Here is a 19,075-nt window from a genome sequence, read left to right as displayed (position 1 = left end):
CCTTATAAAGTGAATTAACAGCTACTATACACCAGAACCTTTGTTTTCCATCTTCAGCATTATATTTTAACATGCAGTGTATTTTTTTATATTTTTCTCTTAGGATCTGACCACATTCGAGAGAAGGACGGACTTTGGGCTGTCCTAATTTGGCTGACAATCATAGCAGCTCGAAAACAGAGTGTGGAAGAGATTGTCCGAGAGCACTGGGCAAAATTTGGCCGCCACTACTACTGTAGGTAAGAATGGCTGATGTATAGAAGAGTCAGTTGCATAATGCAATGAATTTTGTGTGTGTGTTTGTAGAGAGAGAGTACAGTGCCTGTAGGACCATATCCTCTTAACAAATTATAAATTATAAAAGTAATCATTCATATGTAGAGGTGATTATTGTCAAACCACAACCCACAACTTAAATCTACTACAGATATATGCAGTGCTGATTTGTGTTTTGGTAAGGAGAACGTGGGGCCATTGTAAAACTCCTGCAGGCAGGCATGGATTCGGCATGAATTCTTTTGTAGATTACAGCCAAGGCATGGAGTTTGGTTTAGAATCTTTTTTGGAAATGGATAGGGTAACAATGCCTTCAAAAAAAAGCAAGGCCAAACAAACTATTTTAATATGAATGGTATGTTTATAAAACTAGGAATTTTTTTTATAAGTCATCTTGTGCCTTTGGGAAAGCAATGTTTAAGAAATGCTTCCATAATTCTAATTATAGGAGCTGTGGCAGAACAAAAGAGTTACCGTATTTTTCGCCCTATAGGACACACTTTTTCCCCTCCAAAAATGAAGGGGAAATGTGTGTGCGTCCTACCCCTCTCGCTCTCCAGGCTTCAGGAGAGCCCCACCACCAGCCCCACAAGCTCGGGGGACAGCGGGGAGGCGCAGTGCGCCCAGGCTTAGCCGTGGGATCCCGGCCTGGGCTCCCACGGCTTGCGGAGAGCTGTATGTTCTGGGGTTGGGGGAAGCTCGGGCTTCCCCCGCCCCTGCGCCTGGGGGGGGGGGAAATAATTTTTTTTCCCTTTATTCCCCCCCCCCAAATTAGGTGCGTCCTATGGGCCGGTGCATCCTATAGGGCAAAAAATATGGTACATGGAGTCCTTAGCAAAAATTGTAGAACTCTTTAGGCACTTATTGTGTAAAGAGATTGTGGCCAGCACCAGAACCACCATCAGCTCCTGATAATATTTTGCCCTCTGAGGTCGCTTAGGTATCCCTCTAATACACCCCCCCCCATAATTCTAATAAGCTGAAAACGTGCTGTCCCCAGCCATACAAGGAAGTTAAAATTGTCTCCATTCTGAAATGAAATACTTTTCCAGCCAATGAGATTATGCCAGAAATTAACATGTAAAGCAAGGAATAAAGCCATTTGTCCAAACTGTCCTTGGTTAATGTGGATGAAAGCATGGTGCTTTCGTCCTCCCTGTGGAAATTTATGGAAAGTGTGACGGCACACTGAGTGGGTGGGCCCAGCTGTGAAACTATGATGGATAAACTCAAGGCTCCGGAGCCAGAGGTCTGTCTTTAGCCTCTTGGTCAGAGGCTTGGAGGCTCTAGTGCTGGGCAGAGTTTGGGCACAGGTGGCAAAGAGCCTCCTTAAGGTTTGTGTGTCAAGAAGTGACCTTATGCTTTAGCAACTTTCTCTATGCATTTTCATAGATTTGTAGCACATTGGTTTCATTTTTCCTGTCATCTTATTCTCCATTAAACCTTACAAGTAGGACCTGCAACAAAATGTTGCAGTGTGTAGTTCTCCTGGTCAGGATGCCAGCCAGCCACACCCTATCTGAGTCCCCTCTTTCCCCCTCCATGCAACCCCTGTTTTTCATTTCCCCCTTTCCACAGTGAGGGCTTATCCACACTTCTGTTTGCCCTGCCACTTCCCCCACGGAAACTTGTGCATTAGTGCTGAATCAAAACCAATGGCAGTGGGGTTTTCTGCAGAGGGCCTTTTGTTCTGATTTAGCGCTAAATTTCCAGGGGAAAGGCAAAACTGTTTGGATCCTGCCTAGAAAGCACGGGACAAGCGGGAAACCGCTCAGATGCAGACTCCCTAGGTGCGGGGCAAGCACAAATCAGCATTTCATGCCAACTGAGCATGCTCAGTCTTCAGGTTTTGGCTCCCAGCTCCTCTCCCCTTTTTTCTTTTAACAATTCAGCACTTCTACAAACCTTCCTCTTGTGCATGAATGCTGCTATTTTCTCTACAATCACACTTGAAGGGTGAGTTTGCTGTTAGTATTAAGCATTTGGTGTAGACTGACCCTTGCCATGGAGGCAAAGGTTTTTAATATGTTGCCATGCCACATGTTTTTGCTATTCTTTTAATTCCTTCAATTCAAGATTTGATTATGAAGCTCTGGATCCCAGGACAGCATATTTCATAATGAGAGACCTGGAGGCTTTGATCACTGACAAATCTTTCAGTAATCAACAATTTGCTGTTGGAAGCAATGTCTACAGTGTGCAAAAAGCAACCAGCTTTGAATATGTGGATCCCGTTGATGGGACTGTGACCAAAAGACAGGTATGAAAGGCAAATAAAGATATGGGGTATGAAGGGAAGACCGCCCCCAAATTGGATGAAGGTGCATTTCACCACAAGCAGAGCTCTTTCTCAAGAAGCTGTCGGCACCCAGTTTTCATGAATCACTTCCCCAGCTCCATGCACATCCTATTCAACAGTTTTCTGACTCTCAGAGGAGTATATTCAGGGGGAGAGAGTCTGCTGTAATGGGGAGGGAACAAAGAAAACAACTTCCACCAGCCCAGACAGTCTTAACTCTGGATCCAACCAAGTAATTTGTACATGTAAATAGGTAAAGGTAAAGGTACCCCTGCCCGAACGGGCCAGTCTTGACAGACTCTGGGGTTTGTGCGCCCATCTCACATCTATAGGCCGGGGGCCAGCGCTGTCCGGAGACACTTCCGGGTCACGTGGCCAGCGTGACAAAGCTGCATCTGGCGAGCCAGCGCAGCACACGGAACGCCGTTTACCTTCCCGCTGGTAAGCGGTACCTATTTATCTACTTGCACCCGGGGGTGCTTTCGAACTGCTAGGTTGGCAGGCGCTGGGACCGAGCAGCGGGAGCGCACCCCGCCGCGGGGATTCGAACCGCCGACCTTTCGATCGGCAAGCCCTAGGCGCTGAGGCTTTTACCCACAGCGCCACCCGCGTCCCTACATGTAAATAAAAATGCTATTAACTGAAGCTGTAGCTAGCACATGGATAGTTTTCAATTGCATAAGTTGCAAATTAGTGCAGTATATTCTGACTTAGTATAGAATTATGTTAAATGAGTAAATATAAGAAAGTTTAAGTATTCTTACCCCTCCCCTATAACTTAAGCTAATTAATATAAAAAGAATAGACAAATTACAATAAAGCAAAAGAACTGTACAGCTGGGAATATGCATACTGAAATTTATCATTCCAGAACACTACAAAATATATGCATGTGTTTCACTCTTGTTCTTTTTTTCATTCTGCTGTGATATATTAATTTAGATAAAGTAGTTATATTCCATGTTTTGTTGAACTTATTAGAGTGGAGTTGTTCTCTTTTTCTAGTTAGCCACTGTACAAATCTTGGCAGCTAGCTATAAGATTAATGAATATTCCTTTGAAGCAGCTGTTAGTTGACAGAATGTTCTCAAAAATTCTGTTTGCACCATCTATAAACTGTATTTACTTTTAATAGGGGCTAAGGATAATTTTCTCGGATGCATCCAGACTCATCTTCAGATTAAGTGCTTCTAGTCATGTGCGAGCCACTCTCAGGATCTATGCAGAAAGCTATGAAAAGGACCCCAACAAACACGACAAAGAACCACAGGTAAGTGCAGTTGGAGATTTCTTTTCCTAAAAATTGCATGCCTTGTAGGTGAGAGGAGGCCCCGAAGGAAATCAGATGGGTTGGACTTTCCACTGTATTGCCTGTGACATCTGCATACAGTTTGCATTGGATGTGAAGAGGACCAGCAATGTGGATGAGCTGTTCCTGGAGATCAGATAGCACGACCACACCTGAAATGTAGAAGTTCTCAAATTCCATTTGTACATGCAAACAGGAGCATTGTTGCTGCTTAAAGCATACCCTTATACTGACAGTTCCATGTGGCAGGCCATTTCTGTGAAACCATTGTGAAAATTACCAAGGTTGAGGACACTGCTTCACACAGACAACAAAGGGGCATAGGAAGTAGCCTAATAACAGGTCAGACCACAAATACCAGATTGGCTACTCTGAACATAGCTGTCAACGTTTCCCTTTTTTAAAGGGAAATTCCCTTATTCCGAATAGGATTCCTTGCACGAAAAGGGAAAAGTTGACAGCTATGACTCTGAATGGCAGTGGGTCTTTGCTGCCCAGGTGTGCTGAGGACTAGCCATGTGGCTGGCACGCTCAGGTTGCCCGAGCTCAGGTGTCCGCCTCCTACCCAGCCCAGCACCTTGTCTTGCGGAGGAGCCTGCGGCACTGGTGGGCAGGCAGGCTGGCCGAGCTGCGCTGAGGCTGCAGGGGGTGGGCAGGCAAGCTGCCTCCTGGCACCTTTTGCCCTGTGCCTGGACTCACCATGGCAGCTGCATCCAGAAGTGTCAGGGAGGATTCTGAGGAGCAATGGACAGAAGAGGAAGGCAGGGAGATGACGCAGGAGGCAGAACAGGGGGCGGAAGCAGTCGGGGAGAGTAGGGGCTCAGGGATGCGGGAGAGCCCTTCAACCACCCAGAGGCTCGGGAAGGAAGCTCAGGAAGGGAGGGGGCTTTCAATTCACTACAGACAAGGAGGGAAATGAAACATAAGGATCAAAGACGTCTCAAGCGATTCCCACGCCTACTTTGTCGGCACGGGAATCGTAGGAAGCCACTCCCCGAATCTGACTCAACAGGTTCAGACACGTAATTTTGAACTGTAGCTGTTCTTGTATATGTGTAATAAAGACTGTAAATATCACTCTGATTGTGCTGGAGTGTTCCTGCGAAAGGGAAACACCAGCTTTACAAGAAGCCCGCTTTCTATTCCTCCTCTGCTTCTCCACCACTGACCACAATGTGGATCCCTTGGGAAACTACATGGCAAGACCGCCTGGCTGGCCCGGCCCAAGGGGACTCACTGCAGCCTCCTTCTTGACAGCATCTGCCCCCATGTCCCTCCAATGGAAGAAGCTACCAGGCTGACTCATCCAATTCCCCAGCCGGGCCCTGAAATGTGGCAGAACAAAGTGGGAGAGCAGGCGCACATGCCAAGGAAACAGGCCCCACAGCGCTGGCTTACCTTTCTCTCTTGCAGTGTACAAACGCCAGGCCTGCCTGCGTAGAGGATCTGAGGAAGGTGGGAACCACACTCCGGCTCACCCCGCTAAGGGGTCGGGGGAACTTTCCCCTTGTGTTGCTTTCACTGAGGGAGAGAGGGGTTTTCTAATTATCCCCCTCTGCCTTGCTTTGGGTGCTCACTAGAAACCCTCCCAGGAGCAAGGTAAATGGTAACAGCTCTTTCCCATCCCTGCACACTTTAAGTAGTAACTCAGTGGGCTACACAGCCCACTTAACTGCAGAGTAAGTCCAAGACCTACTTCTGAGTAAATTAGGATCAGCACCATGCACTACCATATTTACTTGAGTCTAATGTGCCATCAAATCTAATGAAAACCCTAATTTTCGAAACATAATTTGGCAAGAAAAAAAAGGTGCACAACTCAAGTTGGTTAGAGCAGTTTGCTGATAATGCCAAGGTCACAGGTCCAATCCTTGCAGCTGCATATTCCTGCATTGCAGGGGGTTGGGCTACATGATTCCAACTCTACAATTTTATGAAATATGGCATATTTTCCTCCACAACTAAATTCTGTTCTTGCCATATGGAAAGCCTTCATGTGGTTGCATTTTAAGTACCAGGCATCCTGCTGTTGGAATGTATTAACTGGACTTGAGAACTGCCTACACGAAGGAGGCTAATCTCTTCACATGAGCAATCAAGTGAAGAAAGGGCAAGATAGAAAGCAATATCACAGACCACATATGGAACTTAGAATGTTCAAATCATGCAGAAAAATTAACATTCCCAAATACTTGGATTTTAAGTTGAGCTTTCAAATAAAGTTTTGTGTTTATTTCCCCCCACCTTTTCTACAGTTACTTGAAGTTATACATAGCTTGATGCTTATATGTCAGGCTTCAAGGAATCAGTTTCCTTTCCTGTGGCAGTAGATAAGCAGAACAAAGGAAAAGGAGTCTTCTTACCAGTTAGAAACTATTATTAGAAACTATTATTAGAAATAATCACAGCGAGAGAACAAAAAACACATCTCCTAGTAATGGCAGTGCTCCCAATTAAGTTCACTCCCCTCTCCGTCCCTACCAATATACATCACTCCTACGTCTTGTAATCTGAGTTTGGAGCCTCTGCACTTTCTGTTCTGTCACTTTCTGAGCTCTTTGGGACTTTGGGGAAGGGGGGTGGATACTATCCAGAGACTGTGAATCTGTTAACTCTCTCTCTTCTAGTGTTTCTTCTGCTAGCTGTTCCCCATTCAGTATTTCCCAACCTCTGCCTTCTGAACTATGTCCCCCTGCAAACCACTATTCCAAATCTATATTCTCTTCCTGTTCCTGAGAAGATTCAGGATCAGGAGGAGGGGGAGGCTCCCACCATTCTTCCTCAGTGCAGCCTTCTTCAGCACGATCCCTGACAGATGATAGCTTCGCTAGACTGGTATATAAATTGTGGTTTCTGGGTCATCATTACCAGTTAAGGCCATTCCCTGTTTTAGTCTGTGGGAGCAGAAACAGAAAAGTCACATGGCATCTAAAAGTCTAACAGTTTTATTTTGTTATAAACTATAATGGGCCAAAATTCACCAAATTGGAAGCATAGTTTTTATATATGCCATGATAATAAAGAAGATGAGTAAGGATTTTTTTTTCTTAACTAAGTTCAACCAAAAGGCCTAGTGATGCAAAAAAAAATTATGCATATAATAAATGAAAAGGAGACCCACTCAAAAGAGGATAATGCCCAGCTAGTAAATGGAAAGCAAGGTGAATAGTGTGCACTACGTAGTTTGGCTTGCCAATACAAGCATTTATGCATGTTCAATATGTGCGCAATTGTGCATAAGCACATTGTGCCAAACCTGGAAGTGATCCAAAAAGGGGCAGGGTGGAGGCGGGGGCAATACGGTGTGTGTGCAGGCATTTTCAATGGTGTTTCAAATATGTGATTTCAGTTAAATGTGCAGTGGCTTGGAAAGTAACCCCCACATAAATGGGGGTTGCCTGTAGTCAGGGTTGTTTGATTGATATTCTCTGAGTGGGAGCTAATGACTTGAAAGATCTCTTCCTGCCTAAATGCAGAACCTTACATTTGTCCCTACTGAAATTCGTTTTGTTAACTTGGGCCCAGTTCTCCAATCTGTTGAGGTCATTTTGAATTCTGATTCTGTCTTCTGCAGCAATAGCTACCCCTCCCAGTTTGGTGTCATCTGCAAATTTGATGAGCAGCCCCTCAATTTCTTCATCCAAGTCATTTATAATGTTGAACAACAACAGTCCCAGGACAATACCCTGCAGCACCCCACTTGTCACTTTTTGCCAGGATAATGAGGAACCATTAATGAGTACACTTTGGGTTTATTTAAATAAATTATCCTTTAAATCTATTTAAATAAATTATCCTTACTTATCCTTATAATCAACATGGTTGAGATCAGGTTGTACATCACTGGCTAATTGGAGCTAATTTCTTCTGCTTCTTTCCCTATTTCCTGAATAGAAACTAAGAAAGTTTGTACTGCTATGCTGTAAAAGATTTTAGGCCTACAGACAAAAATCTTTACTATTACAAACATTTGCTTTTTGCCTATACAACTTAAGTCATGTAAAATTACATCTATGTGCACTTTACACAAGTTGATGTTAATTAGCGTCTTCATTTGTGACATGTTTCCATGGTAGAAAGGAAGGAAATACAAATATGTCAAGATTTATGTGCTGATGAGAAGCTTAGCTGCTTCTCCTTTCTATTATTCTTTGCTAGCATGCAAATCTAAATTAAAATTCAACATTTTTAAAATAACTTTCTGTCAAGCCAATTTGTCTGCAGAATTACTTAGCTAATGCATCCCAGTGATTCGCCACAATAATATTACAGTTGGGAAACATGAATACCAAAGTCCAAGCAAGTTCTGTATTCCTTGTAAGGAAGAAATGTGAAGCAGCTTTGAGAGTCCTCTTGTATTTATAAACAAAATCTGTTCTAAAGAGGAGGGAGCATTTCAGCAGAGTGCAGCCAACATCTGCAGGATCATACTTGCTTTACAGTTTTGTCAACTGGTGAGAAACATTACAAGAATACCCTTCTCAGGCGATGAGAGGGCAGTGTAGCGCCTGAAATTTGGGTTTATCCTTATCTGCAGAATAGCTATCATGATTTACACCTTTGCTCTTAATGTAGATACTAAGAAATCGATCAGATGCTTTAAAAAACTATAAAAATGCTAGTTAGCATAGAATGCTGATTACTGAAAGAAACTGTGTTAAAAGAAAGCAGGTTAATTATCTGCTTCACATAGGACCTTTTCTTTCAAATTGCTGCCTCCCACACTTTCCCCTCCCTCCATCCAGATTTTATCACAAACCCTTTTTGGAATATATGTGATACGAGAAAATCTGGATTGAGGGGAGGGGAAAGTGATTTAAAGGAGAACATAATGTAGACAATGGAGAATTCATGAAGGTACACAAAACTATCCACATTGGAGAACAGTATGAATGAGTCCATAGAGAGCCAATGGAGGCGGCAGCATGAAAAAGAGAGAGGAGCCTGGCGCGTGAAGCAGGTCGAAAGTAGATTCTTTTTGAATCTGCTCACTAAGCCAGTGCTTTATATAAAAACAATAAACCAACATGAAAATTTGTATTTAAGTATGTTTTCTATCACAAAATAAACATTTAAATACATATTTTATCTCAATATGCACATTGCTAAACATATTTGCATTATATTTGCATATTTGCATATTTGCACAAAATTCAGAGAAGTAAAATCCAAAGGATCTTTATATTCTAATACACAGATTAGGTCAGTTTCACCCTGAAATTCAGAGAACTCTAATTTCTTAAGCATCCCCAGCGGAAGGGAGCTCTTCTTTAAGTGTCTGCTGTGAACTGGAAAATCGTCCTTTTCACCAGGACACTGGAGTCACAATGTTATTCTCTAAAATTTACAGTGCCTGGAACCTTTAGATATCAAACTGTAGTTTGTTTTCTACAAACATAAATCACCATATGTCTATGGTTTATGATAAATATCACCATTTATATCACCACTGCGGCTTGATATCTAAAAGGCTAAGTGTTCCAGACACTGTAAATTTTAGAGAATAACATTGTGACTCCTGATGTATAACTATGGGCATGGCTATAGATTGTTAATGGACCAAATTTAATGGAAAATTTAAGGTTAGATTGTGTTAAGATAATTTATAGAACAAAAATTGAGAAAGATGGAAAGGATTTGCTGAAATAGTTACCGTATTTTTCGCACCATAGGGCGCACCGGACCATAGGGCGCACCCAGTTTTTAGGGGGGGAAATCCAGAAAAAAATCTTTTCCCCCCCCAGCCCCAAAGAGCAGCGTACAGGGTGCGCACAACCTCTCCCTGCCGGAGGGGTTGCGCGCAGCTATGGAGCAAGCCAAGTTTTGGCTTCCCCTTTAGCCCCATGCAGCCTCTCCTTGCTGGGAGACGCTGCGCAGGGCTAAAGAAGCCATAGCCCCGTGCAGCCTCTCCTTGCGGAGGGGCTGCGCGCAGCTATGGAAGAAGGCAAGGCAGCGAGCGGGATGGATCCCGCCCGCTGTTTTGCCTTCCACTTTAGCCCCGCGCAGCGTCTCCGCAAGGAGAGGCTGCACGGGGCTATGGGAGAAGGCAAGGCAGCGAGCGGGATGGATCCCGCCCGCTGTTTTGCCTTCCCCTTTAGCCCCGCGCAGCGTCTCCGCAAGGAGAGGCTGCACGGGGCTATGGGAGAAGGCAAGGCAGCGAGCGGGATGGATCCCGCTCGCTGTTTTGCCTTCCCCTTTAGCCCCGCGCAGCGTCTCCGCAAGGAGAGGCTGCACGGGGCTATGGGAGAAGGCAAGGCAGCGAGCGGGATGGATCCCGCTCGCTGTTTTGCCTTCCCCTTTAGCCCCGCGCAGCGTCTCCGCAAGGAGAGGCTGCACGGGGCTATGGGAGAAGGCAAGGCAGCGAGCGGGATGGATCCCGCTCGCTGTTTTGCCTTCCCCTTTAGCCCCGCGCAGCGTCTCCGCAAGGAGAGGCTGCACGGGGCTATGGGAGAAGGCAAGGCAGCGAGCGGGATGGATCCTGCTCGCTGTTTTGCCTTCCCCTTTAGCCCCGCGCAGCGTCTCCTTGCGGAGGGGCTGCGCGCAGCTATGGGAGAAGGCAAGGCAGCGAGCGGGATGGATCCTGCTCGCTGTTTTGCCTTCCCCTTTAGCCCCGCGCAGCGTCTCCTTGCGGAGGGGATGCACGGGGCTATGGGAGAAGGCAAGGCAGCGAGCGGGATGGATCCTGCTCGCTGTTTTGCCTTCCCCTTTAGCCCCGCGCAGCGTCTCCTTGCCGGGAGACGCTGCGCAGGGCTTTCCTGGCTTTTCTGGGAGGTGGGGGAATTCCCCCACCTCCCGCAAAACCGGCAGAAGCCGCGCGCACTTTAAAAGGGCTGCACGGCTTCTCCTGGCTTTCCTGGGAGGGGGGAGAAGGGACTGATGTGGCCAGTCAGTCCCTTCTCCCTCCTGTGGAAAAGCCCGCAAGAGCGCACGGAGCTTGTGTGCGGCTCTTGGGGGCTTTTCCCGTCTGCGTCCCCCCCTGCATTCGCTCCATAGGACGCACACACATTTTCCCTTGCTTTTTAGGAGGGAAAAAGTGCGTCCTATGGTGCGAAAAATACGGTAATTGAACTAGAATACAAAAAAGGGAGGTGTGAGGAGGTCGATGAAACAAGTAAATGAAAGGTAAAGATATGGAAATATTGGATGTGTTTTTAATTGTTTTTGCTTTTGTTTTTGTTTTGATGTATTGTGTCTGTTGATTTTTTTTATATGTACTGTAATGTATTGATTTGTATTGTTTACTTTTTCTTTTTCACTTCTTTCTGTAAACTTTTAATAAATATTATTTTTTTTAAAAAAAGATTTCACATGTAACATTGGAGAGAGCCCCAACCATTACACTTGGACTGAATACAAGATGAAGTCTTTGCAGAACTAGCATGTGGCTCAAACCTGCGGTTGTATTTCTTTTCCAGGACAATCTCACTCCATGAGATTGTCCTGGAAAAGAGAGCATAGTTCTTAACCCCAGCTTAGCAGAGATGGTGTGGTGTCTTGGTGTGTGGTTATGATCCAGGTTGTCAGTAGGGTGTCCAAATTAAAGACAGCTACTGCCCTTAAAATACTTGTGTAGAAGTGGGAATTGAGCTGCACTTTCAGAACTTGCCAATTCACAATGGAGCCCTTTCCTCTTTTTCACTTGGCCACCCTAGTTGCTAGCAGACCGTATGAACGAACAGTGATGGTGGTTCAGTGCAGCTGAGGCCCATTCTCTCACATGCACCTTCTGCTCTGGCAAAAGGGGGACAGCAGAATGGAACCCAGCACCAAAAGAATTTAAGTCATCATTCTCCCAATTCACAAACTGTGGCTCCCAGCCAAATTGTTGGGCTCCCAGCCCCCGCCATCCCTAGCCTGCATTCCTAGATGATGGAAGTTGTAGTCCAGCAACACTGGAGGGTCACAGATTAGTTATCCTGATCTAGAGGGACTACATATGCAAGTAACATAACTGACTACACATAATTGCTGCTGCACCACCCTGACCTTGACTCTGCTTGGTGCAGGTTTTGCTAAAACAGTAAATTGTCATAACTTTAAACATGTTGGTAGTGCTGCTAAGTAGAATTGTTTTCAGTGTGGACACCATTTAACTCAAATGGAAATGCATCATGGGAAGAGACAGGACTAACTACTGCTTTTCACTCCAGACATACCTGAGGAGACCTGTAGTGCATTTGTGATAACTTTGCAGCCTGTAAAACACACACACAAATCTGGACATATTTCCTGAACAAACCTCTGGCAACAGAGTAAATTCTTTTTCAAATAATGTATTTTCCAAAGTACTGTGAGATGAACAAGAAAACAATAGGAAATGTTCTGCCAATGTGAAACACTGAAATATTTGAGACATTTTGACCCATCTAATTAAGACTAGGGAAAGAACTCTTGTTTAAGAGGCTGGGCCAGTTAAAGGACATTTCCATGTTAATTGATGAAAGCAGGATTAACAGGAGATAGTGAAAAACGAGACAGTGAGATAGTTTTGATTTTATGGTGTCCTGTTTTATCTCTATCTTACTTAGGTTAACAACTATGCTTGTTTCTTCTTTCAAGACCTATATCCAACAGAGACTCATTCTAAGGTCTACACACTACAAGAGTTTCCAGCTCTGTTAAATGGCCCTTCTCCTGTGCCTTTGATGTAGCACCTTGCATGTAGAAATTCAATCAGCACGTTTTCCCATAGCACTATATCTCTATGTAATTACTCTGTTTAAATGCACAGCACCATCCCCAGTTTATGTTTTTCAAAAAATAAAAAGGTAGCCTTATCAAAAAACATGCTGTCTACATTTTGTGAACATTACGTAGAATGCCTTCAAGTCTCCTATTTGAAAGGTCTGATCAGTTAGGTTTTTCAAAATTCTAGAGCTATTGCTTTACATTAAATGTCTAGAGACCTCAGTTTCCCTAAATATTTAACTCTGCCAAGAATTTCAGAGACTATAGAACACTTTCCTGTAAATTTAAATTATGTACAAAGACTATTATGAAGCTTCTACAGAGTAGCACTCTTAACTGTATTCAGATACAGTTAATAAAGCTGAAATATACAGTCTCTGTGGCATTTGGTAGAAACAGCCAGATACTGCGTTGCATTCAGAATTCTGGATTAATTTGCTTTAATTCTAAAGTGTAGCTTCCTTACATCGCCCTTTTTCCCATTACCTCTTACTTGCTTAAGCAGCAGTTTAAAAAGAAAGACAAATTATACTAGTTTATCAATGACAGTGGGAACACTGATCCTTTCTAGCACATTATGGAATTATTAGTTTTAATGGTTTCATCAATAAAGTGTGCACAAGTTCACTTCCATCAAAAGAGGGGAAATAATCATTCTCTGAGATAAATGAAACCTGGTCAAAATGCAAAGGTAATTGTGTTATCTGTGTAGCAAGCAAATCTCAAAAATAGTTGTGAAACTCACTAAAGATAAAATTCAGTCTATGTTAGAAATAGACAGAATTAGTGTAGCTTAAATTAAAACCATGAATGTATGTGTAATGATTTCAATAGCCTTGGGTTTTGTTTTTGAATTTTCTGGCCATTGCAAGTGGAGCATGCACTGATAATTTTGTTCTCCATGGACCTAGTGAATCCCCTTTTATAGCCATCTAAGCTGTTGGCCATCACAACAACGCTGCAATCCAGTTCCATCAATTATTTATTTTTGTGTTCATTTTTATTTTAAAAAATAAACACAAATGCTCTGTCTTTCTTTACTTGTCCAAGGAGACTCCCAATATTGTTAAAAGACTAAAACATCATCATCATTATTATTATTATTACTATTATTATTATTATAAAAAAGCTTTGTTCAGACTGTGATGTACAGGTCTGAAGGTCCTGAGTTGCTGGAAGATAATAAAGGATTTTAAAAATAGGAATAAAACATTAAAACTTCAGCTAACAAAACAAAAACTAAGCTGCAAAGAATAGCAAAATACAAAACAGTCTAGAAAGCAAAATCTATGAAAACAACACCAGAAAACAAAACAATGAATAAAATTGACACATCACAGTGACATAAAAGCATCTTCCCCTGCTATTAAAACTAGTTATAGGATGAAGGCGATTCTAAGAAGAAAGACTTTTCCCATCTGCCAGGATTTTGTAAGGGAGGAGGCATAAGGGAGTTACTACAGGATGAAATGTGCTCTGTAGGAATTAATGGAGTTGATTTACCAACCTAAGCGAGGCAGAGACCCACCTGCGCACAACCATCATTCACACACCCATGGTCAGAGTTAGGTCCTGTGGAGTGCAACCCTATCTGAAACAGAATTAATCTTTGTTCCTGTATCAATAGCTCTGACTCTAGCTTCTGCTAGACTGGATCTGACTTCTTGCTTAAAGGTTTACCAACCATATGTGGCCGATTAAGAACTGTGATATATATTGGGGGAGCAGCCAAAACGTTGAGCTTTTCTAAAGAGATCAACACACCCCACCCCACCCCCACCCCCGTTTGTTGAGCTTCTTTAGGGAAATGCTGGGGAAATATACCCCCCAAAAGAGGACATTGGGGGGGCAGGTTTCTCCTGGGCGGGGTAGAACCTCAGTTAATTGAGTAGTTTCGTTGCTTTTCAATAATTTTTGTGTTACTTTGAAAATAAGTCTCTTGCTCATTTTTCAGCAAATCTGTAGTCCTATGCTATAGTCCAGCACAAGCATCATTAACACCACTGAACTCTGTTCATGACTGTATCTTATTCTGCACTAGATTTTGGTCGTGATTCTATATGTAAGTTTGAAAGGTCTCTTTATAATGGATTGAAAGCTACAAGTCTGGAGCCTGCTAAATAGTGGAGACTGAGCCCCTCCATGTCCCAGGGTCATTTACTAGCCACAATTGAGGTATGAACAGGACCTTGGACTTGAATGCACTGTCATAATTTCATTATATGTCTTTATCAAGCCAAACCATGACTATGCTAAATTTAGTTGTGTCACACTGGGCCTGATTTGATCTTGATGTAAAGGAGAACAGAATAATAAAGTGATTAGCATGTATCTTTGAATCTCTATCTGAACTATTTTTAGCTGTATATTATTGTACTTTGACTTTTTCAGTATTAATTTACAAACTGTAAAATATATTCATGGTCTAAATAGATGCACCGTCCAGTAAAACCAACAGAGCATGTGTTGATAAAAGTTGTTTCCCCAGAAACACTTGTTTGGATATGTTGCTACCTTACTAAAGATTTGGACTTTGTTTAGTCAGTTATTTAATTACCCACAATTACCGTATTGGCCCAAATATAAGCCACACTTTTTTTCCAAATTCCATCCGTGAAAAGTTAAAGTGAGGCTTATATTCGCGACCTTACAAAAATCCAGTATGTAGCCAGGAGTATGGGGCAAACAGTGCTAGGAGCGTGGCGAAGCGCCCCCCCCCCCCGCGCATAGTCCCCCGTCCTCTCTCCCAAGGCCGGGAAGGGAGAGAGCAAGGAAGGGAGCGGCTTATATTGGGTATTGTTTTTTTTCCTCCCCCCCCCCACTTGACTTTTATAGTCAGACCAATATGGTAATCAGGTAGTGGGTTTGGGTTTTTTATTAAAAACATTTTTTACAAAAGGTTGGAAGAACTGTGGCAGTTTGTGTCATCTTTGATGAAAAGCAAGAGGGGAGAAAGAAAGGCGACCACTTCTGCAGTCCCTTCTCTCCCACACTGGAAGCAAGATGGCGTCTTACGCAGTACTTGTGTGTGTGTGTGTGTGTGTGTGTGTGTGTGTGTATCTAAAAACAACGTATGATATTCTCTTTAGAACCGTTGTTTTTTTAATATAAGCACATTTCTACAAATGTAATAAACTAGAATGTATACAATTAATAGACTAAGAGGATTTTCTTTAATAAAATGTCAGTGCTATAAAAACATACTAGCTTTCCCACAGCATTCCTTATGGTGCCTGGATAGACATCCTGAAGCCTGTAAGTTTGCTGCCTGAATGGGCTGCCCAAGGCATTCATTTGCAAGGGTTCTACTTGCAGCTGAGCACCCCAATTTTAAAGTGCTACCGCCCTGGAATGGGGTGTCTCTTTACATTCCATATGCAACAATATTTACACAGCAAGCAATCTCTCCCTATGATTTCCCTCCCAAGGAGTACATAGTTAAGACGGCATTCCTGATCCTTTGGGTCCAAATGCCCACCAGATATCCACCCCTTCTTGGGATTTTATGGGGCCCCTGATATATTTGAGAGAGCTGCATAGGCGTTTGTTAGTCCCAAGTGTTTTTAGTTCTCACATTACAAAGACCACAGTGCCTAAGGAAGCAAATTAAGCCAAAAGACAAAGCGTTGTATTTTTTTGGAGCTCAGCGTCTATCAAGATTTTTCCAAGGTCTGATTTAGGGTTGTTTCACTTGAAGCTAATCCATTCAGATTAAGATAGGCATTTATAAATGAAAACAACCTGTCCTTCATCTTTCTATGACGTGAGCAATATGAATGAATGAAATTTATTACAGTCCCAGACCAGATTCACATACCGTACTAAGCGAACATAAAACACAATAGAATTAAGTTTGAATTAACAACCAAATAGGACAATAAACAAGGACGCAGGTGGTGCTGTGGGTTAAACCACAGAGCCTAGGACTTGTTGATCAGAAGGTCGCGGTTCGAATCCCCGCGACTGGGTGAGCTTCCGTTGCTTGGTCCCTGCTCCTGCTAACCTAGCAGTTTGAAAGCACGTCAAAGTGCAAGTAGATAAATAGGTACCGCTCCGGCGGGAAGGTAAACGGCGTTTCCGTGTGCTGCTCTGGTTCGCCAGAAGCGGCTTAGTCATGCTGGCCACACAACCCGGAAGCTGGATCCCGGCTCCCTCGGCCAATAAAGCGAGATATGCACCGCAACCCCAGAGTCGGCCACAACTGGACCTAATGGTCAGGGGTCCCTTTACCTTTATGACAATAAACAATACGAATATGACAGCCATTAGAAATGTGGTTTAGGTCTTAATCTAAAATATTATCTAGAGTTTGTATCTGAGGCCTTAGTCTTTGTAATAGCATAGCTTCTTCCCTAAGTTTTATGGCAGCTGCGCAAAATTCGGCCACCCTTAGCGTGATCTCTGGGTCCCTATCCTCTATTAGGGATTTTAAGCATTGAGGTTCAGACCCACTTGGAATCTTCTGTATAACAGGAAGACCAAGCGAATATCCTCATAAAATCGACATCATAGCAAGACATGAGATACGGTTTCCACCTCTATCAGGCCACGGGGCAGACTCGCTCCGCATATGATTTACCTACATATCTCCCCTGCAATAAGGCAGATGGCAGCATGTTGAATCTAGTGAGGGTGAACGACCGTCTATTTTTAGATATTTGTAATTTTGACGGATAAATTTCTGGGGCAAAACCATTGTCTTTGATTGCTGAGTGCTTATTCATTTCACTCATATGACACTGAAATTCTACATCCCAGATTGGCGAATTGTTGCTCTGGATTTCTCGTAACCTGTGCCTGTGACGAAAACCCCATGCCTTTTAGCTTTTCATAAAATGTAGTTTTCCATTTTGATTGATAGTGATTGATAGGGTTAAGGATGCCAGCCTGACAGGAAAGAAGAGTTTTATCCAGTAATGGATCTTCAGGATCCATATACGAGCACTAACAGGGATTTGACCGACCTCCAAGCGGACAGCTATATTAGACATGTAAGAAAGTGAACAGCTGGCTTTGCAAATGGTATAAACAGGAACGGTTTGGATTCTTAGATCACGGACTGCAGTTTCTTGAAGATGGACTTCTGGCAAGCGATGGGCTGCACCTCACAACGGTTGGGAGAAATGTTTTTGCCAAAAATCTCAGAAACCTCATCAGAAGGGCTTTAAACTGACTAATGTGGGGGAGGGAGACAGTGCTCCTGAAGGTAGGAGTCTATCAATTGATGAAGATGATCATCCAAATGTCATAGACCAAATGGAGCAAACAGCACGCAGACCTAGTGGTGGGAGGGAAAAATCCTTTAATAAGAGACACGGGGGAATGATTAATGGACTTCAATGTCTGTACACTAATGCGCAAAGCATGGGAAATAAACAAGATGAGCTTGAGCTCTTGGTACAGCAAACTAAATATGACATAATAGGCATCACTGAAACCTGGTGGGATAAGTCCCACGATTGGAATAATAATAATAATAATAATAATAATAATAATAATAATATAATAATAATAATAATAATAATAATAATAATAATAATAATAAATTTTATTTAAATCCCGCCCTCCCCAGCCGAAGCTGGGCTCAGGGCGGCTAACAACAATCAAAATAGTTTAACATTCTAAAACATTCATTATAAAATTAATTAAATCAAATTAAAATCAAATTAATGGCAACCATCAAGCAAAATTTTGTGCAGATTGCCAGAGGAGGGGGTCAGGCTGCGCCCTGACGAAAGGCCTGGTGGAACAGCTCTGTCTTGCAGGCTCTGCGGAAGGATGTCAGGTCCTGCAGGGCCCTAGTCTCTTGTGACAGAGCGTTCCACCAGATTGGAGCTGCGGCCGAGAAAGCCCTGGCTCTAGTTGAGGCCAGCCTAACCTCTCTGAGGCCTGGGATCTTTAGGCTGTTTTTATTTGCAGACCGTAAATTTCTCTGTGGGACATACCAGGAGAGGCGGTCCCGTAGGTACGAGGGTCCTAGGCCGTATAGGGCTTTAAAGGTCAAAACCAGCACCTTAAACCTGATCCTGTACTCCACCGGGAGCCAGTGCAGCTGGTACAGCACCGGATGGATATGATCTCGCAGCGAAGACCCCGTAAGGAGCCTCGCCGCGGCATTCTGCACCCGCTGGAGTTTCTGGGTCAGTCTCAAGGGCAGCCCCACGTAGAGTGAGTTACAATAATCCAGTCTGGAGGTGACCGTCGCATGGATCACAGTGGCTAGGTCAGGGCGAGAGAGATAAGGAGCCAACTGCTTAGCTTGGCGGAGATGAAAAAATGCCGCCTTTGTTATAGCTGTAATCTGCGCCTCCATGGAGAGGGAGGTATCGAAGATTACACCCAAACTCTTCACGGATGATGCTGGCACTAATTGCACCCCCGCAAGAGACGGGAGTTGCCCCCTCAATCCCATATCGCTCCGTCCCAGCCAGAGGACCTCTGTCTTCGAAGGATTTAACTTCAACCGGCTCCCACGTAACCATCCAGCCACAGCTTCCAGGCAT

At 43.6% G+C, this 19,075-nt stretch overlaps 1 protein-coding gene across 1 annotated transcript in view; it reads left to right on the top strand.

Moving 5' to 3' along the window:
- Positions 1-19,075, top strand: part of PGM5 (phosphoglucomutase 5) — a gene marked incomplete at its 5' end in the record, with an annotated part of 109,422 nt that overhangs the window by 77,149 nt on the left and 13,198 nt on the right. The window contains 3 exons of the mRNA XM_082241588.1: positions 104-239; positions 2,353-2,536; positions 3,711-3,845. Coding sequence (XP_082097714.1) covers positions 104-239; positions 2,353-2,536; positions 3,711-3,845 — 455 coding nt within the window. The remainder of the gene's footprint in view (positions 1-103; positions 240-2,352; positions 2,537-3,710; positions 3,846-19,075) is intronic.

This window comes from Podarcis vaucheri (assembly GCF_965113315.1).
Source record: "Podarcis vaucheri genome assembly, chromosome: 11".
Taxonomy (NCBI): Eukaryota; Metazoa; Chordata; class Lepidosauria; order Squamata; family Lacertidae; genus Podarcis; species Podarcis vaucheri.
This window is presented reverse-complemented; position numbering and strand designations above follow the sequence as displayed.